The sequence below is a fragment of the Larus michahellis genome, chromosome 2, assembly GCF_964199755.1.
Source record: "Larus michahellis chromosome 2, bLarMic1.1, whole genome shotgun sequence".
Taxonomy (NCBI): Eukaryota; Metazoa; Chordata; class Aves; order Charadriiformes; family Laridae; genus Larus; species Larus michahellis.
Window position 1 is genome coordinate 99,968,127 of NC_133897.1, and position 24,073 is coordinate 99,992,199.

The 24,073-nt window shown below is 41.3% G+C and overlaps 2 protein-coding genes across 2 annotated transcripts; one reads left to right on the forward strand and one right to left on the reverse strand.

The window, feature by feature from the left end:
* Positions 1-625: 625 nt before the first annotated feature.
* Positions 626-1,602, reverse strand: MRPL36 (mitochondrial ribosomal protein L36). The gene is made up of 2 exons (XM_074576412.1): positions 1,468-1,602; positions 626-1,361 (listed from the first exon to the last, which is right to left on the reverse strand). Exon 2 carries the CDS (start codon positions 1,349-1,351, stop codon positions 1,028-1,030), a length of 324 nt encoding a protein of 107 aa, XP_074432513.1. The 5' UTR covers positions 1,352-1,361; positions 1,468-1,602; the 3' UTR covers positions 626-1,027.
* On the forward strand, positions 1,531-8,453 carry NDUFS6 (NADH:ubiquinone oxidoreductase subunit S6). The gene is made up of 4 exons (XM_074576411.1): positions 1,531-1,745; positions 2,560-2,613; positions 6,209-6,331; positions 8,307-8,453. Exons 1-4 carry the CDS (start codon positions 1,605-1,607, stop codon positions 8,370-8,372), a joined length of 384 nt encoding a protein of 127 aa, XP_074432512.1. The 5' UTR covers positions 1,531-1,604; the 3' UTR covers positions 8,373-8,453.
* The last annotated feature ends 15,620 nt before the right edge of the window (positions 8,454-24,073 follow it).

Here is a 24,073-nt window from a genome sequence, read left to right on the forward strand (position 1 = left end):
TGATCCTAAAGCTTTGCAGAAACCTAAGGCAATTTAGCTAGAATCTGAAATTACTGTTTTTATCTTCTTTACTGTATACACCTACACAAAATGGTTTACAAACGCCACTCAAAAGGCAAAGATTCACAGGTATTGCCTTTTTTAAATTGGGTTAAGGTTTGGGAAACTGCAGAATAGTAAGCACACCAGAAACATCAGAGAGGACTTCCCCGAAGGAAGAGGAGGCTAAGAACAATTCTGAATACACTGGGAATGGTCAACGTATCATTATACTAAACCTAAACACCACAATTTAAGGAATGGTTGATTACTTTACACTAATTAAAATACCACCATCTCCCCTCACAACCCACAGTGATAAGCAGCAAGGGTTTACACTGGCATTACTGAAGCTACATGGGATTATGTCTGCTGTAACTCCCTAGCTAAAAGAAATTTTTACCTCACCTATGAGCCAAGCCAAAAGTCAGAACATCATCTTCCAGTGTGACATATTTAATATTATTTGCCACTTAAGAGCCCACAAGAGTTTGCAACTACTGGTTCTGTTATCACAGCTTTCAACATCTAGGGTTTTTTTTAAGAAAGATTCACTGTATATTGTAATAATTCACAATCAGCAGCATTTATTTTCATTTTGCTTTTAATCAAAAACAAAAATGTATCTCAGAGTCCGATGATTCAGCTTTGCCATTAGTAACTTAACAGCGAGGTGATTTTAAGTAAGGCTTCACGGCTTAGATGACAAGAGGCTTCCCACTTCAGTTCTCACCATCCGTGGCCTGAAGTTACGGCGAGGGCTGTCGAGAACTTAACTCGCTACACCTCAGCGTTCAGGCGACACCTTATCACCGACACCACTTCGCCATTTGTGTCCCCAGCAGTCAGCTCTCGGCGGTCACGGGGCAGCCAGGGAAGAGGGAAGGAGCGGTTCCAGAAAGCAGGGCCCCGAGGCCCGACCGGCGAACACCGCCTCCGTCCTCTCCCCTCCGGGGGGTACCCCGCCACAGCGCTCCGGGCCACCGGGCTACAGCTTCCTCTGCTTGTGCCGGGGGTTGGTCTTGCAGCACACGTACAGCCGGCCCCGCCGCCGGACGATGTAGCAGTCCTTGCAGCGCCTCCTCAGCGACGTTTTCGTCTTCAGCCCCGCGGGGAACAGCGGCGGCCCGGACAGCAGCGGGAGGGCCAGCAGGCCGCTGGGGGGGGCCGCCCCGTACCGCGGCGGCAGCAGGGCCTGGCTCACCGTAGCGGGCCGCGCCGCCGCCCGCCACCACGAGGCCAGGGAAGAGAAGGACGAGAGGCCCAGTGGGCGCAGCGGCCCAGCGACGGCCCTAGCCAGGAGGGACAGCATGCTTCGGGGCCTGTGGGTTCAGCGCACCGGTAAGGACACCCGCCCCACTCACCTCCTTCCCACCCTCACCGCCCCCACGCCGCCCCCAGCCCTAAGAGAGAGCTTCGGGCACCGACCCGCTCCGCCACCGGTCTTCTCTTCCGCCCACAGCCGCGCGCTCGCCCCAGCAGCCGCGCGCATGCACGGGGCGAGGCAAGGAGTGCGCCTGCGCGCGCCCGCCCGCGGGGGGCGGGGGTCAGGTGGCCGGAGCAAGATGGCGGCGCCCGGCGCGACCTTCCGCCGGCTGCTGCCGCTGGGCCGCTGGCTGCCCTCCCGTACACTGCCTGCCGCCGCCGCCCGGGCCTACGGCGTGCGGGCCTCCGCCACCGGCGAGCTGGTGACGCACACGGGGCAGGTGAGCGGGTGGGCCCGCGGCGGGCGGAGGAGGGTGGCGGCGGCCCCGGGGTCAGTGCTGCTGCTGCGCTGCCCGGGCAGGGCGGGCGCGTCCGGGCCGCGTCTGGCAGCGCCTGCGGGAAAACGCCGCCGGAGCTGCGAGCGGCAGCCTGGTGTGGTGCCCGCTGTGGGGATGAACGCGTCGGGGTGGTGCGTAAAGTAAGGTAAGGTGCGGTTTCATTAAAAAGACTGTTAATTAGCGTCACGGTCATTAGCTGTGAGTGGACGTTGCTCCTGTGTCGGCGCCTTGTGACTCCATGGGATCCGTGTTCCTTAAGGCCGGACCTGGGCCGGCCAGCCGGGAGGCCGCCGTGGAGGCTGAGGGGAGAGCGCCGGCGGGGCGCGGCGGGGAGGCTCTTTCCCTGCAGTCACTGCCCTCGAACGTAAATTAACACAAAACGTGAATTTCCCGGTTTGACTCACCTTCCAGTTGGCAGTGTGGGATCAAGGAAGAGTATTATACGTAACTTATAATAGTATTTTAACAGTATTATAAGTAACAAATCTTATGTTTGCCCCTACGATCAGAGCTAATGCTTCCGTTTACTGGCTTTAAGCCCCCCCACCCCCTTTCTTTTTTCCAACCTAAAATTTATTTTCCTGGGTGAGAGAAACTGAAACTACTTTTTCTGTGCTGTACATACTGGTAAGATACTGGATGCAATACTTGAAACTAAGGAAATGATTTATTTAGTCTTGACAGTGCTGTAAGCCCTTGTGTTCTTTGTTTACGGTTATTACTTTTTCAATAAGATAAGGTTTATTTTATACTTCAGGTATATGAAGAAAAGGATTATCGAAGAGTTAGATTTGTTGGACGACAAAAGGAGGTAATTCATGCTACCTTTACTTGCGGGAGAGGGGGTGGCTTGTGGGTTTTTTATACCTGGTACTGATGTCCTCAACTTCATTGTTATTCTAAAAAAACCCAAACAAACAAAAAAGAAAAAACATACCAACCAAACCCCAAAAACACAACCAAAACCAAGCTGTTTTGGATTTCAGTGGTTTTTTTTCCACTGCAGTGAAGATTTTTCTTTTAAGACAGCTTATAAGTAGCTTCTGTGTACCTCCCTGCTTTGGGCAAATTTGGAAAATTAATTTGCTTCTGCATAGTTAAAATCTTGATCTTGACTGAAATTGAGTTTTTAGTGAGACCACTTCATTTCCAGAGCCTGGGAAGCATTTGCTGAAACAGTGATGTAACAAATGAAACTAAAATTTAGAATATTCTGAAATAACGAAGCCTCAAAAGCAAAGTCTAGTAACACCAGCATCAGCCACATGAGCTACTGTGAAGTTATTTTGTGGGCCTGTTGCTGCTGCTTATCAATAGAGTGAGTACGTGAAATTGTAAGTCCTTTAGCACCGAGTTCTAACGATTGAGCAGCACAGCTCCCTGAGGGATCTGCTGCCCTTTGGGAGAGAAGTAGAGATTGTTTCAAGCTAACTTGTATTCCTCAGTGCCCGAGCGTCTGATTAGTGCCTTACTGTTAATGCTATAAACTTGTATGTATAGTTGAGGCATTAAATATAAGGCAGGGGGGATTTTTAATGTAGTGGCGTATAATTATTCCCTTTCTAAATTAATCTGAACTAATTATGCTGGTTTCTGAGTTTTCGTATTGGGTTTACCTCATTGTATCATGGATACAATTTAACTCGTGCTGTGTGGCAAAAATAGGGATTCTACATGGGAAATAGTTAAATGAAAATGTCACTTAAAATGCTGAAGTAATTTACTTCTGGGAGGACAGTGGCAAAGTAGGTTTCTCCCAAATGCAGTGCCTGTTTCTGTGCTACTTCTGTAGCTGTAGGAAACTCTCCTTGAGCCTAATTCTCTGTACGGCGCAGGTCGCTTTGTGCCTTTGCCAGCAGCTTATTTTGGACTCACTATTTGTGTAGTGAGGAACACCCAGGGTTTTCAGTTCAGCCCAGTTCTTCCTTCTCCAGCAAAAGCCAAGCTTTAAGTCTGCTGAGCAAGGTTTGATGCTAGGTTTTAATTGTGAAGTGGAAATGAAATTTACATGTTAAATACTGAAACCGTCCTCATCTGTGCTTATTAATGGGATCTCTCTCTAGGGGCTTTGCTGTTACCCTATGGATCCCCCAGCGTGTTTCATCTGCTGGTATTAAGGTTTCACAGCCGTCTCTGTAGTCCAAACGTTGTCGTGTTTCTGAAGCTAAAGCTAGCCTGCGGAGTTGGTAACTGTGCTTTCTCAGTTGGTTCTTCGCCTTTGGTGTGCTCTGGGTGGTCGAGCCTGGCTTGCGATCAGCCCAGTCCAGCCTCAGCAGCTTTCTTGTCTGGGGATGCAGTCTCTGGATGCAGGTGCCCTCAGTGAGGACGTCTGGGCCCGTGCCTGGGTGCCACATGTGGTCTCTCCAAGCGGTGGCCAGGCACAGGGCCATGGGCCCAGAGTTACCTCAGTATTGTCTCCTCAGTTCTACCAGCCTCATTGTTAATGAAATCCATGCGTGTTAGCTAAAATCGTTGATATCTGTACTGGATGTGCATAACTGGGAGATCAGTGCTCTCTGGCAAGGGCCTAAAGCAAGTAGCTGTGAGAAGACTTGAGTGTGGCAGCTGTGAAACTGCATCAGCTGCAGTCTGACTAGAGTTATCCTGCCCTTGTACAATCCTGAAGGTACTACAGGACCCTTTTTGACACCACCATTCTCGCTTTGGCTCTACCCTTTCTGTTGGGCTGGTGCAGCAGCTGAAGCTGTGAGGGGAAGCTTACCCCAGAGCTGGTCCAGTTTAAATATGAACTCCTGCCTCTCCTCTGGATCTTTGTGCCTGGGTTTATTGCAGGTTTGGTTTTCTCTGTCAGCCTTGCAGACCATTTACTGGCACAGGCAAGTAGGTGGAAAGAAGCAGCAACGGGATTGCCAAACTGGTGCTATGGCCAGGAAGAAAAATTGCTCATTGAATTATGCATTGGGTGAGGAGCGTTTGGGTGTGCCTTCTTTGGGTGTGCGTATTTGTTGTGGTTTAACCCCAGCTGGCAACTAGGACCATGCAGCCGCTTGCTCACTCCCCCCATGGCAGGATGGAGGAGAGAAGCAGAAGAATAAAAGTGAGAAAAGTCATGGGTTGAGGTAAAGACAGTTTAATAAGTAAAGCAAAAGCCGCACACTCAAGCAAAGCAAAGCAAGGAATTCATTCACTGCTTCCCATCGGCAGGCAGGTGTTCAGCCATCTCCAGGAAAGCAGGGCTCCATCACGTGTAACAGTTACTTGGGAAGACAAATGCCGTAACTCCCCTCTTCCTCCTTCCCTGAGCTGTGTATACTGAGCATGATGCCATATGGTATGGAATATCCCTTTGGTCAGTTGAGATTAGCTGTCCCGGCTGTGTTTCCTCCCAACTTTTTGTGCACCCCCAGACTACTCACCGGCAGGACAGTGTGAGGAACAGAAAAGGCCTTGATTGCTTGGCAACAACCAAAACGATCTGTGTCTTACCAATGCTATTTTCATCCCAAATCCAAAACATAGCACTACACCAGCTGCTAGTAAGAAAGTCAGTTCTATTCCAGCTGAAACCATTTTATATTCTTGCATGTATAACATCAGCTTTGAAAAAGCCGGCCCCTCCTGGAGCGTGTTTTGTGGAGGGGTAGGGGTGTTTGCCTGCTCAGTGCTGGCTGGGAGTGGGTTGGAAGCAGCTGGGGTGGGTGAGGGAGGAAAGCGCTGCAGCTGGGTGCTCTGAGTCCTGATGAGGCACAAGTTGCTGTGTCGCAGGCCTGTCCAGAGGTGGGTACATTTGCCAGGCTGCGTAGACGTGCTCCAGGAAAAAGCCCTACTTGTCAAAGATATGCATGTTCAGGAAGTGTAGGCAAGATGGATTTACAGAGTGACATAGTGACGTTAGAGGTTTTTCTTTTTTCTAATGCCTTTCTAACTGTTGATATGCACCACATTCATGTTATCCTGAGGTTCCTGTGCAGTGATAGAATAAGGTGCATGGTGAGAGGCTCTAAATTACCAGCAGTTTTTTTATCTCACTCCTGACCTTACTTGTCCCACCTTTATTTCTGAGTTTATCAGCAGTGAGTCTTTTGCAATTTTTATCATGTAGTCGCTAAAGCACAATACAGACGCCATGTCAATTAAATATCTTCTGTTCTTGGCTGCTTATTCCGGCTCACCGCTCTGCTGAATCTGCTGAGGTTACGTTGTAAACCTGAGCAGTGATGTGGCCTGTGTGTCAGGGGAAAGGGATCGCTTTTGCAGAATTTAACATCCTTAGTTCACTGATCTGGCTTATAGCATGCCTGAAGACTTGGTGAAGGAGGTGGGAGGAAACCCATGCAGGAACTTCTCAAGATGGCTGAAGTGGAACTGCTTGGGGAGGTGGTGAATAGGAATTGGTTTCTGTCTGAGTGGGAAAGGTATCTGAAAGTTTCCTTTTTCTTTTACAGGTGAACAAGAATTTTGCAATTGATTTGATAGCAGAGCAGCCTGTGAGTGCAGTTGAAAGCAGAGTGATATCATGCGATGGTGGTGGTGGAGCTTTGGGACATCCTAAAGTATACATAAACTTGGTAATGTGGTTGTTCTGCGTATAGCATGTTTTGCCTGTAAATTCTTGTTTGTAAGGTTATCTACTTTTTGGCATGTTAGTTTAACAAAGTAAAAGGAGTAACCACCAGAAAAGCTCATTTTATTTGATGCCTAATATAAAATTAAGTTTTCTACTCAGAAGAGTTAGAGGGCCTCCATTTGAAGTTACAGAAATTTCTTTTTGAAATCTTGATTTGTTTGATAGGACAGTAATTTTTTTTTGGAAAAAAATTAACTGAAGTAATATGTACAAGCAGTGCCTTGAGACCAAAAAATAACATGCTTGCCATGTTTTGAGACACTCTAATTATTTAAATGCCACCACGGAGACTGAGGATACATTTGCAGTATTCCTAGGAATATGTGGTTTATTTTGAATCTTATAAGTTCAAGGAAAAAAAGAGGGGGGGGGGGGGAACCAACCCAAACCAGTCTCTTTCCTTCCAAAAAGACTCTTTCAGTCTTTGGGAATCTTGGTAGTACTGAAGATTGAATGTTTCAATCACGGTCAGAGAATCAGTGAAGAATAAAGGTCATCTTATCCTCCTGTTGACAGTAGTGATAGTTTCCAGTATATTCTTATTCTAGAGAGTGAAAATATTGAGGTTAGTGTCATATGACCTTGGTGGAATCAGTGATTACCTGTTGTTTAGGTGCTGTTCTCAGGCAGACCTTGACTGCAGATGTCTTAAAATTTTTGCTTGCTCACCTAAACTTTGACATTTGCTTAATGCCCAAAAGAATGGTGGGGGAGAGCTGGTGTCCTTTAGCGTCAGTGTTGTTATCACTCCTAATGTTAATCAACAGCATTTCTATTTTGAACAAAGTTAAGACCTTTTGTAATGATTCATTTTACATTATTCAAAGTCAAATGCTCAAAGTTTCTAATTCATAACACTCAGGAAGCTTGTGCTCTTCAGTCTTAAGTTAACTTGTGTAGCACGCTGCTGGTCGGTTGCATTTATGTTGATTCGTTTGACCTGTACCATGCTCTTCTTGAAGAACGCATTAGTTTTTGTGAATTTTGAGATCTTTTTGTGTTAGCAATCAAATGACAAAATGTCTGTGGTTTAGTTCTTGAAAGCTAATGTCTGCAAACAGAGAGAATGGTATTAGACCAGCTTGTTTCCTTTTGCCCTGGCAATTGAAATCCAGGCTTTTGGGGTGGAGGGTAGTCTGTCTTTTTCGCTTCTAATCCGTTATTAAGGAAGAGGAGCCATGAGTTTACTTTATTTAATGACTGTAAAGAGTTACGTTGCTAGATAACAGAAGATCCTTGAGTGTTTATCTAACCGTCTTGTGTTTTGTTGTGTTAGGAAGGACTTCAACAACAGCTCACAGTCACACTTCTAAATTTAAATTTAAAATCTAAATTAAAAAAAAAAATGTATCTTTTGGAGAGAATAACATTTTAAACAGACTTAATTGCTGCTTTTCTCCAAAACATTTTCTTTCAGAATTTCTGCCAGCATTCTACTGAATTTTCCTCCTTCCTGCAACTAACTCTGTCAGCTTACATTACTGTCCAAAATTCCTGTCTAGATGTAACGTGGAAAGGCCAAATTCTATTCTGTATTAAAATAATTACGAAATTATCTTCTCAAAACACTGGAACAGATATGACCAAACTGACCTAAGTTGTTCAGTTCAGTACCAGGATCCTTTATTGCTGAAGAGATATCACTTGGCTTGACTCTAAAATTATACTGTTGAGATTAGACCTGGTAGTTAAAAGGCTGGGAGAAGGGAGGCTGTGTAGGATACAGAAATCAAGCATGAACCTCATTCTGTTGTTCTTACTTCCAGTGTTTCAAATAAGATTAAATTCTGTACTTCAGCTATATTGATCTGTTTTAAGAGGGTGCGTGTAAATAAAAGAAAATTTGTAATTTCTGAAAGTTTTATAAAGTGAAATGAGCATTTGTTGTATTTTTATATATTTTTATATTTTTGCAGGACAAAGATACAAAGACCGGAACGTGTGGCTACTGCGGACTTCAGTTTAAACAGAAACATCATTGAAAGATTAGCCTTGCGTGCTTGCAGATTTCTGTTCAGATGTTAATGTTTAACAATAAATAAACACTGTATTTAGACACCCAAGATTAGTACTTGTGTTTATCTTAATGTTTATCTTAACTATGGAAGGTCCAGTCTGTACCTTTTTAAAATCTAGCTTGTCGAGTATTTGAGAGATGAACGGTGTTACAATATCTGCTTTGTACTTAATTTGGTTTTCATCAAACGAATGTCCTGCCTAGTTTGGCAGACTTCTTACAGGCTTGTAAGTAGCCCTTGGCAGCAGCATAGGTTTGGTTTTTACTGGGTAGATTTGTATTCTTTTCAACACTGAATTGGATGTAAATGTTTACAGGGGGAGTAATTATCCTAGGTGTTTGTCTTTTGGCATTGTTTGATACTCTTCATTTGTTCATGGCCTAGTATCTATGGCTAGATTCACAAACAGAAGCACAAAGATGTTACGATATTCAGCATTACAACTCACCTGGAAGCAAGATTGTCATCCCTGAACTAAGGAGCTACAGTTGCTGCTTGTTTAAAAGAAACAGCCAGTGCCTTAGAATGGTAATCAGTGCGAGCTGGAGAGCTGCCTAAACTGGCACAAGTGAAAGGTGTGAAGGCATTTGTCCTACAGTTGAGAGGATCAGAATGTAAATACCTGATTCTCCTGGGGATTCACACCCTTGAAAGCTCTTTAGGAACTGGGTCTTGTCAAACTCAAAGTAGGGATTGCTCCATTACAGGTAGCAGCTTCTGCTCCTTTAATACAGACAATCTGACAATGAGAGCATCCACCTATGTGTAACGCTACCTAGGACGTGTGAGGCTGGTTGTAGGACTTATCTGCCTTCCTGCTTAATTTCACTTATGTAGCATTCCATCATATAAGGATAACTCTCAAACAGAGCGTGTGTCTGAAGAAGGAGGATCCGAGCTTTGGTCTGTGCTTCAGAGAGCATTTTAATCTGTCAGTGAGTGACTTTTTTCTTTTTTTTTTTTTTTTTTTTTAAAGCTGGTGATGGAACATGGTCCCAGGTAGCAATTGCTTCTTGGCCAAAGTTTAATGGGGCGTGATTCTAAACCTGCTGTTTATGTTGTTTCAGTTAAATTGATGTGGTGGTATCAAATTGAACCAAATTATGTGTTCCTACAGCTGCTTAACTTGCTTGTGTCAATTTATAGATGATGTTGAATCAACACAGGCTTAAAGCAAGGTCTGAACTATTCTGTTTATAGAAGTTGTTTGATTAGAGGTCGTACTGCAGTTACTCACATGTACACCCTTCTTTTTTCATTCATTCCACCTGTAAGGGCTTAACTTCTCTTTCTGTCTCTTCCCCTTCTTCCACCTTCCCTCTCTTATTCCCCTTTCCATTGCTGCTGGTTTCAGTGATCATCTGACTGGCCTTCACTTCATTCTTTGTCATGACTTAGATTTAAGAAGTAATATTAGAGCTATGCATTGTAAATTCAGCGTAGGTTACTGAGCACTGACTCTATAAAGCCAGGGTCTGACTGAGGGTAGATGGCTGTTACGATGGTTGTAGTTTTGTGATGTTAGTGCAGTGGCCAAGTTCAAGAAGACTTAGTGTATGTTGCATTTTGAGTAGAACCTGAGCACCTACAAAGATGGCAAAGGATCCTTTCATAAAACCCAGTAACTTGCATTCAGCCTATCTGACCTTATGCAAATGGTTTGTCAACTGAGCACGAATGTGGCATTATAAATAGTCTTCTGGTAATTCCATCTCATGCTCTAGATATAAAATAATTACTTGAACTTGCAGTGTCTGTCTATAAGCATAAATTTGGTTCCTTTTTAGTCTGGCTCTCTACCAGTTCCTAGAGTGTCTTGGCTGGCACAGACCTCTCATGGTGCAATCATTGCTGCAAAGAGACCCAAAACAAGTATTCGTATGTTGTCCTCTCCTTGGGCCTTTGATTTTCTTATGAATAATATATCTGTTTAGATCACTGCTGCTCATAATAAATTAACAATGTTTAAATTGGCATGGCATCTGCTGAGGACCCAGACAAATCCCATCCCACTGGTCTCAACCATGGAATGCTGTTCTTGGACATTCTCCCTAAAGTACTTGTGATATGTGATGCTGTTGACACCAGCAAAACAAAGGAGGTCTCTACTTCGCCCTGGTGATCTCCATAGGAAAACTTCAGACTTTGCTTCTTATTGTTTCCTATGTGCTAAGTTTGTCTATCTAGGTGGGGATGGCTGTTTATATGAAGCTTTGCACTTTGAGCCACACCATCTTGCATACCTGTGGAAAGGCCAGCCTTGATCTTCAGGAAAAAGTGAGGAAAAGCAGAAACTTTTACTGCGGTGGTGGCAAGTAGATACATGTGAAAACAGATCTATGAGGACAGACTAAAGCACATCAGTATCAAAGCAAGGATAGACTAAAACACATTGGTATCAAATCAGCATTACAGCTCTTAGGCAACAAATTCAGACTAGAAAGCGATATGGAATAAAACTTTCAGGCTTAAATTCTATCAGTTACTGTTTTGTTCTTTGTAGATAATTCACTCAGGCTGGAACTCTAGTCTCTTGCTCTGATTGCCAGAGTACAAACCATAGTTTATACTGTCACTATGGAAATACGAAGTATTCTACATTGATGTGTAGCTTGTCTTAGCAACTGTATCTTGCCGTTACCTACTAAAACCATATAGGTTTTTTTCTCTTTACCGTCACATTTATTAAGCTTTTCTTGGTAAAAATGCGCTATGTATTTAAACTTCCAAAACAAAAAAGGGCCATCCGTCCTTTTCCCCATATACTTGGTAGCTATATGTCCACTTCTTTCAGTCATGGAAGTTGCTCTTGTAACAGGCTTCTCCAAATCAGCAAATGTTATCCCTATACCCCTTTCTGACCTGCCAGTAACACTTGCACTTTTTATTTAATGCTGTTGCAAGTATCAGATAAAATGCAGCATACTGTAATAGCAATAGAAGCAATTGCAGAAGTTTGGTTCTGCAATATCCACGTTGTTGGTATTCTTTGGTGTGTTCCCTGCTGTCGGGTCTACATTGGTTTGAGAGGCACTTAGAATACTTCTGTGGTGGTCTCGGAGTATGTAGTCTAAATTTAAAGCCAGAAATTCTGAGGAGCACATCTGGCAATTCGGTCTTGCCCGTGGAACAGACTGATCAGGGAAAAAGGACCCTGTGTTCAGTTTGTTATAAAGTTCATGGCGTAAATTATAATGCGTCTTCCTCTCTGGAGGTCCATCAGGACTTGTGGAACTAGAGAGGAATAGCAGTTTCAGTTTTCATAATCAGAAGCAATACTGTAGTGCAAGAAAAGTAGAATTAAAAACATGATATGTATCATTGCTGTAAATGTCACTCTGATTTGGATGGTCATCCTTTCACATGCTTCTATTTTTGTCAAGCATTGTCCGGTGTTAGCAGCACAGGCAACAAGGTATGCCTTGAAGGCCTTTGCATGCCCAGGTAGTGACAGCTTTCACTCCAGGCTTTCCAGGTCCCAAACCATTTTCTACTGACTGATTGCAGTGGGGGGGGTTGCAAGTGGAACACGATTATCAATTTTTCCATGTGCAAAGCAGCTCATGGAGCTCAGGTGTTTGAGATATGGTGAATTTAACTGGCAGTTACAGGAAATATATTTTCTGCTCCTGAAAGTTATGCAGTCATTATTGATTATTCCAGGTTTGCATGGCCATCCATCACCATCCAAAATCGCCCATGTTCAGGTGTCAAAAGCTGAGCTGACAAAGCAAAAATTGCCACGGGGAAGAACAGATTATGGAAGTGCAACAGAGGAAGCAGGAATGTAATCTGTGCAATATGGAAATGATGTGATGGAACACTGGGAATATTGCTTTAAAGCGCCTCCCTTTTTTTAAAGGGGCTGTTAGTTTCCCTTCGTGTGAAACAAATGCTGTGCGAATGTATGTAACTGCACTTATCCATACACCTTCTGCTGATACAACATCCTGCTTTAGAAAGTCCTCTCCATCAGCCTGCTGTGCACGCATTTTTATTGATGTCCTGGCAACTGTATGCCAGGACTGATGCTATCAACAGCACTTTGTAGTGGAGCTATCGTTTTAGTGAGCGCTAGAATTCAAGCAAGAAGTTCTCGTCCCTAAGCAGCGTGAATCCTGCTGAATTGAAAGTCACGAAATGAAAATATATTTAAACGCTACAGAATTTATAAAACTAGCTGCAGCTTTTTTAGGTATTTTCTCACCTTCTATTAATGTTTGGCTTGGGGTGTAGTTTCTCCTTTAAATTTTTTAAACTTGCTTGCTGTTCTCATCCTTGTCCTCTTCCATGTTTCTGTTGCTTTCCCCCTGCAGTCCCTTTATTAAAGACTAGGTCTTTGAAAAAGCAATGCTTATCTTATAATAAAGCTGTCTCTTTGGAACAACCTCTAATGCTTGTTTCCTACTTCAATGCAAGAGTGCCTAACTCAAAAGCCTGTTCTTTCTGAAACTCTTGTCACTTGGTCTAAAGCATAAATTAAAGTGATCTAAGTAGGCAGTCATTTGGCTAGATTTTCTCTTAATGTTGTGTGGATCAAGAAATCTAGACTGCTTTCACTACAGTCATTAATAACTAAAACAAGATCTCTATTTTGGACTAATTACAAATGTAGGAGAAAGAGCTAAGGGGAAATTTGAGACTTTATAGTATAGCAACCTGGTAAAATATTGCATAAACTCTAATAGTCTTCACTTATGATTTGACTTAACAGCAAATCATTTCTGTTTGTGTTAAATTTATTTAAATATTAAAGTCACTGACTTTCATTGTCATGAATACCTTTCTAAGACCGAAATTTGTTTCCTCTATTGGAGATACAAAGATGAGGGGAAAATCAGCGTAGAAGCCTGGTGTAGTATATTGGGACAGAATGTTTTAATTTGTTTGCGTTGGGGGTTTTTTGGTTGGTTTTTCTTTTTTGTTGGTTGTTTTTTTCTCCCAAAAGATGTAGTTAGAAACACACTCATGCTCTCACTCTAATTAAAGATTTTTCGGTCCATATATGTTCTACTAAACTTTGATTTGTTGTAGAAAGGAGTCCGTTTCCAGAAAATTTCAAGTAAGGGGGGGTCTTTGTTTCTAGGAAGGAATTGTTGATTAAGGGGAGGAGAAAAGCACAAGATGCATTTTGTGCCTCCTCTCTAAATAGTCTGCAATTGGTAGCAGACCTATGATTTAGTACCTAATTAGACTTATGGAATACCTTAATCTTTGGACTGTGCAGTGCTCTTCGGAAGCTTTTCCCCCTTACAAAATGTAAAAACTTAGTTCTTGCACATCAGTTGCTGAAAGGAAATCTGAAATGTGTTGTAGCTACTAAAAATGGATTTATAAACAAATTGGGGTAACAGGGACTGTAGCTGAAAACCTCAAATGGTGATACAAAACAAGATCATTAGCCCTAAGCGTCTGTTCATTATCTGTAGTGAAAAAGGTAACGTTATATTGGAGAATTCTGATGTGATCAATGGATGGGTAGTGCAGATTTCATGTTAACAGTCCTAACTCTTAACCTAATCTGTTAAATTATGTCCTGAATTCTGACTTGAAACAGTAAGGTCAGGGACTTTCTTTTAGTGCCTTTTGATAAACATCTGTGAGGTGTTGTTTGGTTGGGTTGGTTTTTTGAGTGCGTTGCGTGGGTAGTGAGACTGTAAAAAAATACCTTCTTTGGCAGCATATGAGTAAATATGGAAAGCATCTTGAAGATGTCCCTGCTTACTGCAGGGGGGGGTTTAAAGGTCCCTTCCAACCCACCATGTTCTCTGATTCTATGATCTTGGGTAGGTGCTAAGGATAGACATCTTGGTTAGTCCAAAGTTGCTTTCGGTTTTGAATTTTAAGATGATAGAATGCCATTATCCCTTTTGTGTAATGAAGGCATGTTGGAAATACAGCAGTGTGATTGAAGAATGGGATCTGCCCGACCTAATTGTAACCTGGAGTGCATGGGTGTAAGGAAGGTTGGACACTGAAAATGAAAGATTGGCAGAGGGAAAAAGGTTTTCTTCCACAAACGTATTCCATGTGGCAAGGATTCCACTTCCGTCCCCAACTGAGAGTGAGCATAACTAAGGCCGATAAGAAGCACTGATTTACTTTACAATCAGAAAAAGTGCGTTGGTCTAATGTGAGAGGGATGTGGTGAAATTGTTAAGTGATGTAAAAAGATAGGAAAATGCAAAGATGTATCCGTTGTATAATTGTATAACAGGAAGTCAACGAAATAATTTCCAGTAATAGGTACTCAAGGGGTTGCTCTTTAGTAGCTGCTAAATTTAGACATTTTTAAATTGGCGTGCCCAGATAATTAGTTTCAACAGGGCTGTCCAATGAGCTTCCTGGATCATTAATGTTGATTTTTGATAAGCTTTGAAATACTGGAGAAAGAGGACAAAAATGGCTAATGTGCCAACATTCAAAGAGGGTAAAAGGCATGACCTGGATAATTACATGTCTGTCAGCTTGACATCACTTCTGGGCAAAATAATAAGGGGCCTAATTAATAATGAATTAAAGAAGTGTTGTATAATTAGTGCCAATCAACATGAGTTATAGGAAAACCAGACCATATCAAGCTAGCTTGATGTATTTTTGATGAAATTAGAAGTAGTGGTTGATAAAGCTAGGAAGTGTTAATGTAATATCCTCTGATTTCTGTGAAGATTGGCCTTGGTAGTAGTCCATATTTTGATTCAGAAATGAAAGTCTTGTGTAATCAACCAGCAACACTTCACATGTTTTACATGCATTAAAGGGTAGCTAATTCTTAGGTGTGAAAATGTCAGTGTAAAAAGAGACTCACGGCTGAAAGGATGCATTCCTCTTGGACTCTTGATGGCATCCTTTCTCAGCCCTATGGCACTTAGCTTCTTATCAGCGTCCTAAAAACCCATGGAACAGCTACTGATGGTTTGCCGAGGATTGAAAAGTTGAAGCATTGTTAAGTAAGGAGGAGGATTCAGCAGTGACGCCGTTCACTGCCACTTACCCAGCCAAAGCTGGCACAAAGCTGAAGGTGTTTCAGTGGAATGAACTGCACAGGAAAAATAAAATGCTGTCCCTATTTGTTGAAAAAATGTATTTCTGTGAAGTGATAACTGCAACAGCCTGAGTTGTGATTTATTCTGTGCGAATAGCAACTTTAATGACTTCAGGTAACAGAAAGATTCGCTATTGCATTTGACCAGGGGAATTTGCTGATCATCAGATCACTATGAGTTTCCAGTTCAATTCCGTGTCTTAAATCACTTTTATGAACTTTAGAGGAATAAATAGAGATGTATTGAGAAAGCATATCTTTCTGAATTTGGCACAAGTGCATTTGTTACTTGAATACTCTGTCCAGTTTGAGGTCTACAGTTCATTAATTAATATGGATAAACTAGAGAAAGTTCAGAGAAAGGCATGGCACTAATTACAAGGGTAGTGAAAAATCTAACAAGCTTCATCTTTGTGCTTCTTTATAAATGAGGTTAAGGGATGACTTGATTAGGGCCTACCAGTACAAATGCAAGGAACAAAACCTTGATAATGGCCTCTCTAGCCTGGCTAAAAGGATAAGATCTAGTGGCTGGAAGACAAGCAGATTCAGAGCAGGGGAAAGAAGGCTTCACGGTGAGTGTGATTTACCAAGGATTGCAGCAGATTCCGCAGCCTTGCTGACTCTATTTTTAAGGTTGGTATTTTCTAAAATGTGTGTTAATTGAAAGAAGACTGGAATCTGGAAAACATTATGTTATAAAGTGTTATAAAGCTAATTAGATCATTGCAGTGGTCCATTCTCAATTCGTAGAAATTAAGTACGCATCAGGCTGGAGACACTGGTTCCGTTGAACAGTGGTGCTGTTAAAATAAGGCACAGAAAGGACTTTAACTTGTTTTCCCACAGAAATACCCTAGTAGTCTGAGGGATGGGGACTTGAACTCTCTGTTGCAAAAGTATTTCTAGCTTTGTAGCAATGTGGAAAATGACCAAACCTCAAATCCTGATGTTTATCGTGATGAGGAATTGTCATCATCTGGTCAGTGCCTACCAAACCCAGACAAACTAAAATAAAAAATTCAGAGCTTTAAGACACAGACAGTTAGAGGACTTCATATCTGCTCTTACTGCCTCAGTTAACATATATGAAATCTGCATTACTTTTTAGGATGAAAATGAAGGAGGATCGTTTCCATTCAAACTTAGGTCCCAGCTTCCAAAGGTTATTGTAATTTTTTTTTTTTGTCAGTATTGCTTTTGTGGTGTTCTTGATACTATACTTTATTCTGGAATGAAGAGGCTTGTACTTTTCTAAGCTTTGCTTACCCTCTTAAATGCCACTCTGAACTACAGTGGCTACTCAGGTTTTCCATGACTTTGATGAAGTAGCTACCATTCAGCATCTCCTATGTGTTGGATATCTTCCTCAAGAAGGTATCTCCTCAAGAACAGTCATGGAAAAAAGTGTTTACTGTTGAATCATGAAATGCCTGACATTTATGCCCATTAGCATAAATTAGAAGTCATCATATTGAGACATTTTGGGGGAGCTCAATACAATATTAGGGGAACCTGTACATATCAGTGAAATATCTAGCTTTATTAATGCTAAGAGCGACTGGAAGGATTTCTAAAGTATACTCTTAAAAAAAACAAAACAAAGAAAAACAAAACCACAACAATAATTTTTGACAGTGGTCTACATTAAAGAGATAAAAATACCAGAAATATTCAAAAGAGAGAAAATATTTAATAAATAATGTCCTGTGATTAGGAAACATCTGATACATTTATATTAAATGTTAATGAAATATATTCTATTCCAACAGTAAATGGAAAGGTTGTTAGGTATATACTCCCGGTAAAGACCTTTAGATTTGCGGGACTGGATAACATTGAACACAATTGTCTGAAGACCTTTCACTGTCACTGATACTGACAGATCTAACCTCTTTGAACACAGGTAAGCCTTCAGAAAACTGCAAGAAAGCTAATATGGTAATATTTAAAGATGCTAAATGGAATAGTTATTGATGGCAGCATCTTGCTGCTCGTTCTTTCTGTTTTCGACTTCATTAGAAGAAAGAGTCATTAGCACCTGTTTTTTCACCTCTGTGAAGGCTTTTATATACTGTATCCTATAACCTTTGTTTTCTTTTGCTAAGATGCACAGAATGAGGGTTTTTTGTGACTCAATACTCATCAGTTTTTCAACTTCTTAAAAATATGATTAGCTACAGTGAATATAATAACTTAGCATTAAGCACATTGCTGTTGCATGCAGAAATAAAATATCGAGGAGGGAATCCCCTTTGTATACAAGGGAACACATTCACCTTCTTGGATAGCATAGTGCTGGAAGCTTATGCAGACTTGGTTGTCCGCTGTGCCCTCTAGATCCTCACTCACTGCAGTTCCTTTGCTACAGATTTGTTCTGTATGCTAGTTCTGTTCCTGACTCTGTGACCTTGCACTTGATTGTATGAAATTTCATTGAGCTTAGATGTGCTCAGCTGAGTGGTTCAAATCACTTTGTAAGCAGTTCTATCTCTCTATTTTTTAATCCTCTGCAAATATTTGCATAATCAGACATGGTTTTGTATTTCTTTCTAATTCTGGATAGCAGTTTTGCTTGGTGTCAGGCCTTCCCTGATGAGAAACATCATTGTTTGATAAGGATTTCCTCACTTGGAACAACTTCTTGAAAATTGCCACCTAGCTATTTCTAATTTCATGTAATGATAGAAATATAACAATAGCGTAAAGCTTCCCCTAATATGCTCAAAACATTTACTGGCCTTACATATTTTACAATGTGGATTTTTCCTTGTGCCCTCTGTTCTTTAAGTTTTGTTTAATTTATGTAAACATTTTCTATATTCCCCCCTTTTTACTGTTTTTTATCTTTTATTTCAGTTGTTTTGATCATATGCATCAATAGTTTATGTAGTTATTTGTGACTATGACCTGCTATTCCCTCTTAAAGCGGGCTTTTATCTCAGTTCTTAACTGACTGAAAAGTGCTGGAAATTTCAGAATAATTTTTTTTTTTCCTGTGATTGTTTTCCTTGCAAATATTGGGATGTGTGTGTTTGTGGTGGGAGGAGGAATACCCAAACCTGGGTTTTTCTATTTGGTTCTTTAACTCATGACAAGTGAACCCCCTAACTTTTCAGCTTGTGATTGAGTTTTTCAGTTCTTGAGTTCTATCTTAATTCTTGAAAAATATGTTGCAAAGAAAAAGTATTTTGGGAAAAAGAAGTCCCATTCCATTAAGAATTTTTTTCAACCTCTCCTGCATATTTTAAGAGGGCTTTTCCAACAGTTCTAGCAACATTTCTGTTTATTATTTAATGAACAAAAAAATGGTTGGTTTCTTGAGTTTGCTACAGTAGTTCACCTTATTTCGTGACGTTAATCCCTTCCATATTTGAAGTTGCTGTAACTTACTGTATTGCTGTTGGAACAGAAAAAAGTACTTGGAAATAAAATGTGTGAATCAAGAAACCTGGTCTAACTGTGCTGTACCCATTCAAGTCAAAGAGGAAGAAGCACGTCAAACTCGCTGTCTTCAAATTGCCTGTGCTTCATCCAGGGTCAGAATTACGAATAACCTGACTTCTGATGGCCTACGTGGTCAGAATCTATGAAATGTTTTCTTCTCCTTTCAAAAAGGAAACAAAGCTTCGTACTCAATGCTTAAATTCTTGTCTTGCTAAAACAAATCATTTTACTAGCCAGTGTTTCTTGGCAGGTAGCTTATTGGTATTTTAGGGAACTTCCATTTTGTTCTCCTATTTATTGATTTTGTATAGCATTCCCCCCTTTTTTTTTCATTTTTTCACACAACTTGATAAAAATCAGTACATTTGGAAGCTGAAGAGAATCTGATATTATAAATCTAGTATGATCCGAATACCACTTTTTTTCTACTCCTCTGTAAAAAGTGTTTCACAGACTCCATCTGCTTGCTTACCTCCGTTTGGGCCATGCCATACAACTCTGTGTATGCAGGTAATATGTAATGGCTTACCTTTCACCTCTCATGTTTATTTTGAATAACCCGGGGCCTGGCTGGTGTCTGGGGGCTCGTGGCGGGTGAGCGAGCGGCATGTGTTGGCTCAGGCCTGGCTGACAAGGAGGCCTGGCTTGAACCCAGTCCCGCTGCAAGGGCCGTGTCAGGCCGTGCCGCCTCAGGAGCTGAGGAGCCCGGGCCATCTCTTATCAGGAGCTAACGGTGGCAGCCTGGAGCACCTCTCCTATGAGGACAAGCTGAGAGAGTTGGGGTTGTTCAGCCTGGAGAAGAGAAGGCTCCAGGGAGACCTTACAGCGGCCTTCCAGTACCTGAAGGTACTACAGGAGAGATGGGGAGGGACTTTTTACAGGGGCGTGTAGTGATAGGACACAGCGTAATGGTTTTAAACTGGAAGAGGGTAGATTTAGATTAGGTATCAGGAAGAAATTCTTTACTGTGAGGGTGGTGAGGCACTGGAACAGGTTGCCCAGGGAAGCTGTGGATGCCCCACCCCTGGAGGTGTTCAAGGCCAGGCTGGATGGGGCTTTGAGCAGCCTGGTCTAGTGGGAGGTGTCCCTGCCCATGGCAGGGGGTTGGAACTAGATGACCTTTAAGGTGCCTTCCAACTTAAACCATTCTATGATTCAGTCACTTTATGCTATAAAAATTTGTTGCCCCCCGCCCCGAGCCTGCTGAGCTCTCCTGTAGGGCAGCAGGCCGCATGGCAGCAATCTCCCCGCTCAGCAGGGACTCCTCTCAAGGTTAATCCTTGAGGCTGAGAGCACCTTGGCCTGGCATCTGACATCTATAACGAGGTAAGCAAAATTTTGCATTAGGCCTAAAAGTATATGCTAGTGACATTTTTATATATCCAGCTATAGCTTAATTATTAGAAGTGTAGTAAGAGTGTGTGACTGCTAAATCACGAACATTCAATTATTGTTTAACCACCATTTGATTTTCATTCAGTCATCGATTAATTACCATTTGATCATGACTTGATCAACTTGATTAACCCTTTGAGTTAACCCCATAATGATGACTTCTCTTAGTAATTCACCTGAGACAGAGCTCCATAAGCAAATTCATCCTAAATGAAGTGGGAACCTGTGACCACACTCAAGTGAAAATGGTGTGGGAAAACACATTGTGTAGCAATATTTTACTCTGAAGCTTTCATGGGTTTTGGTGTTGATAGACTAATTAAGTTTCTGTACGTCAACCTCTGAAGAAATAACCTTTTCTATGAATCATATTTGTAGAGATAGGGAAAAAAAAATAACATGAGCTACAGGAAATGCTTTTTTTTATTTCATTTTTCTCTCTATCATCCATAGATTATTCTACTGTCCACACTATGCCTGGTTTGGTGAAGGGTTTCTTTCTGGTCCAGGGATCATCTAATGTAAAGCAAACAATGTAAAGAAATGTGAGCTGTGATCCCAAACCATTTCACACTTAGCTGAGTGTCATAGTCTCTTACACTAGCATCCGCTTTCTTCTTGCATGGTTTCTTTCTGAGTGTACAAATTTCTGCTGAGTTGGTTGGATGACAGCAAAATGTTAGCAGAAGGATGGACATGGCTGCTTTCTTACAGTAAGAGTACTTTGTTGTATAGGGTGTGCTTAGTAACGCGAGGGCTGACAGTGCAAACTTTCCATTAATGAGCACAGACATCAGAGCTTTAGTTCCTTAGCAAATATTTTAACAACCTCGCTGTTATTCCAGTTAGTGTAATGATGACTGATGTAGAAACACAAGTGGTGCTTTTTGGACTCTGAATCCAGACACATGCATACACACACACATCCTTTCTTTTCTTTTTTTTTTTTTTCTTCCCCTCCCCCTCATCCGTTCTCTGTCTATCTTCAGCTCTAAGGATTTAGCTCAGTAGCTGTTGTCAGGCCAAATCTACAAGTTGATAATGTTCATCTTTTGTTATACAGGAAATGTTAGCACTATGATTTCTGGTCTTGCAGCTGGGCATGTGGTTTTTGTGTGCTGTAATTCTGTAATTGCTATGTTCTTCTGTATCCTGGCATAGTTTTCCAAATAAGGTCTTATATTAAATTATATTTCTTTCTTCCTTTCCTTTATGACTACTTGATGTCATTTAAAAGGTGGAACTGGAGTGTATGCAACAAAACCAAACCGATCAGTATGAGAGTATAAGCTTAGATTATTTTTTTTTATCCCTACTTCTTACTTTCTGTACTGTCTTCACTGAGTCACACTCATTGCATGAGGATTTCACTATATGGATATTTGTGAAATATTTTTACAAATATATGGGTAGCATTCCATGTTGGTAAATCTTAACTTAGTAACAAAGCAAACACGATGCAGTACATTCTTCATTATGAATGGCGGGGGGAAAGAGCCTTATGTCACTCAATTAAAACATGTATGTGTATATTAGGCAGTTGGAAAAAGTTGGGGGAGGATGGGGACCAAACCCACAACGATTTAGTACTATTTTGGGTGTCTTGCCAGTGAAGCCAAGGAAAGTCACATTGTCAGCTCATCGCTCTGAACCCCATGGTACTATTTGAAGTGCTTCATGTATCATTCATTACCAGCAGGTAGTGGAACAGTGAAATGTGGTTCACTTCAGCAGTAAACTCCTTTAGGACTGTTTGGTTAAGTGACTTAATGGCTTATTCTTAATGTTCTTTTCTTTTATCTTGAGACCTCATAACTCAAAATGACCAAAAATAATTCAAATTCTTCTTGGCAGCAGGTCACCTGTGAAATATTTTCTGTCCAACTTTATTACTTTTGAATGCAAAATGCCAAGAAAAATGTGTGTGTGTGTCTGGGTATATGAAAGACTTACAGATATATACATTTTCTATGTATGTCTATGGCTTCTATATATCTTCTATATACTTCTGTTGCTTTTTACAATGGCGACAAAGAAAAAGTATTGTAAATCATGTAATCTGTACCTCATTATAATCTGCTCCATCTTAAAAGCACTTAAGTCTTGACATAAGCCACTGATAAGTGACATAAAAGCAGAAATAAAGGAGGATTAGAGGCAGTGGGACTTACTGGGATAGGGAAAGAAGTAGTGAGGAAAAGATGAGAGCTAGTGAGTATTTGGCGAAAAGAGGGGAATTCAGAGGCAGCAAACTTTGATCTACATTTTTGTCTGATTTCCCCCCCCCAATACAGAAAATATCTATACATGTTACACGGGCCAATTTTTAGAAAACGTTCAATACCAGGTACAAATAGGAGAACTTGGAAACTCTATTTAAAAATAAAATGCCTCAGAACTGCCTAGAAGGATAATTGCATTCATTCTCCATACATCTTTTAAATTACATTATCAGAAAAGATAAATGAACAGTCAAAACGAACATTTTATGTAAATAGAATTTGCCCAGAAAAGAAATCCTTTCCTAGGTAAAATGCAGTTATGAGCAGATATAGGAAAAGTGGCAAGCTCAAGGCTAGTGGTGTCCTGGGCTGTGGTCAAGGAAAACAGAGTTAATAGTACCTCTCTGTAAGTCCCTGGTGGAACTATATGTAGACCAAAACAGATTAAATGTAAGTCTGACAAAAGGAAGTGAATCCAGGCAAAACAAGCATAAGGTGGTGAACAGGAAATACCTGAAAAGTAACTCTTTTCTAGCTCTTAATTTTTGATTAGCCAAACAAATTAAAACCTCTTTATTGGCATTTTGTGGTCTACCTATTAAGAGCAGTGAATGGGAGAGGTACCAGGCAGCTGCTGGAGGGAGAGCTGTGGCCTTTCTCAAATCTGACCCAGAGCCTGACTGTAAGACTGCTGTTCTCCTCTTATACTCCTCTCCCTTACCACACAAATCATCCTCACACATCACTAAAGGAAGCATCCTATTTATGTTTAAAAGAAATACTGAAACAAAACCACAGTGAATTTGATTTAAAGCCAGTCTTCTTGGAGCCTATACATTTCTAACCTTCTACCATCTGTTTTAAATATATTATATAATTTCTTTTAATAATGAAAACTTGAACAGAAAGTCTACCTGTGAATTTGCCAAAAAATAATTCTGCCACCAGTAACAAATAGCTTGCGCTTTAAAAATTGTTGGTATTTGGCAAGAAAAAAAATTATATTGTCAGAGAAGGAGGGATCTTTTTCACTCTTGCAAAAGCATGCCTTCAGATTTTGGCAAACTTGTAAATCCAGGGAATACTGCTTTTGTAGTGAGCTGGGAGACCTGTTAATATCTGGCTTCTAATATTCGTATGTTCCAGCCATAGCTGCCTTAAGCTTTGAGCTCTCTGAACCTACTCTGTCATACCCAAACACCTCTGCAGTTATGGTTACTGACAGGACACAGGCTTAATGAAGAGGCCATGGCATGAAAATGTTAAGAACGAGCAGAATTCAGATGAAAGGATTTTAAAAACAAAGGCTCACAACAAAGATGTGAATAGGTTGTAAAAAGCTATGAGCTACCTGGCCATGTAGTACTGTGCAGTCAGACTGATTCTTGCAATCTGCCTAATTTCTTACGGCAATCTATGACTGTAAAATGTCATAGAACTCCTCCTGGAGCAGGTACTATTGGTCTATGGTCAAAAGAGAATTTTTAGCTGAACTGTGATGTGATGTGAATCTCATTAAAATACACCTTTGGTCTACAGGGACATGCAGTGATCTT

Excerpts from the sequence above, each read along its gene's own strand:
- MRPL36 (XM_074576412.1), bottom strand. The coding sequence starts at position 1,351 with ATGCTGTCCCTCCTGGCTAGGGCCGTCGCTGGGCCGCTGCGCCCACTG.
- NDUFS6 (XM_074576411.1), top strand. The coding sequence starts at position 1,605 with ATGGCGGCGCCCGGCGCGACCTTCCGCCGGCTGCTGCCGCTGGGCCGC. Across the intron at positions 1,746-2,559 it reads TGGTGACGCACACGGGGCAG|GTATATGAAGAAAAGGATTA; the intron begins GTGAGCGGGTGG and ends TTTATACTTCAG. Across the intron at positions 6,332-8,306 it reads CTAAAGTATACATAAACTTG|GACAAAGATACAAAGACCGG; the intron begins GTAATGTGGTTG and ends ATATTTTTGCAG.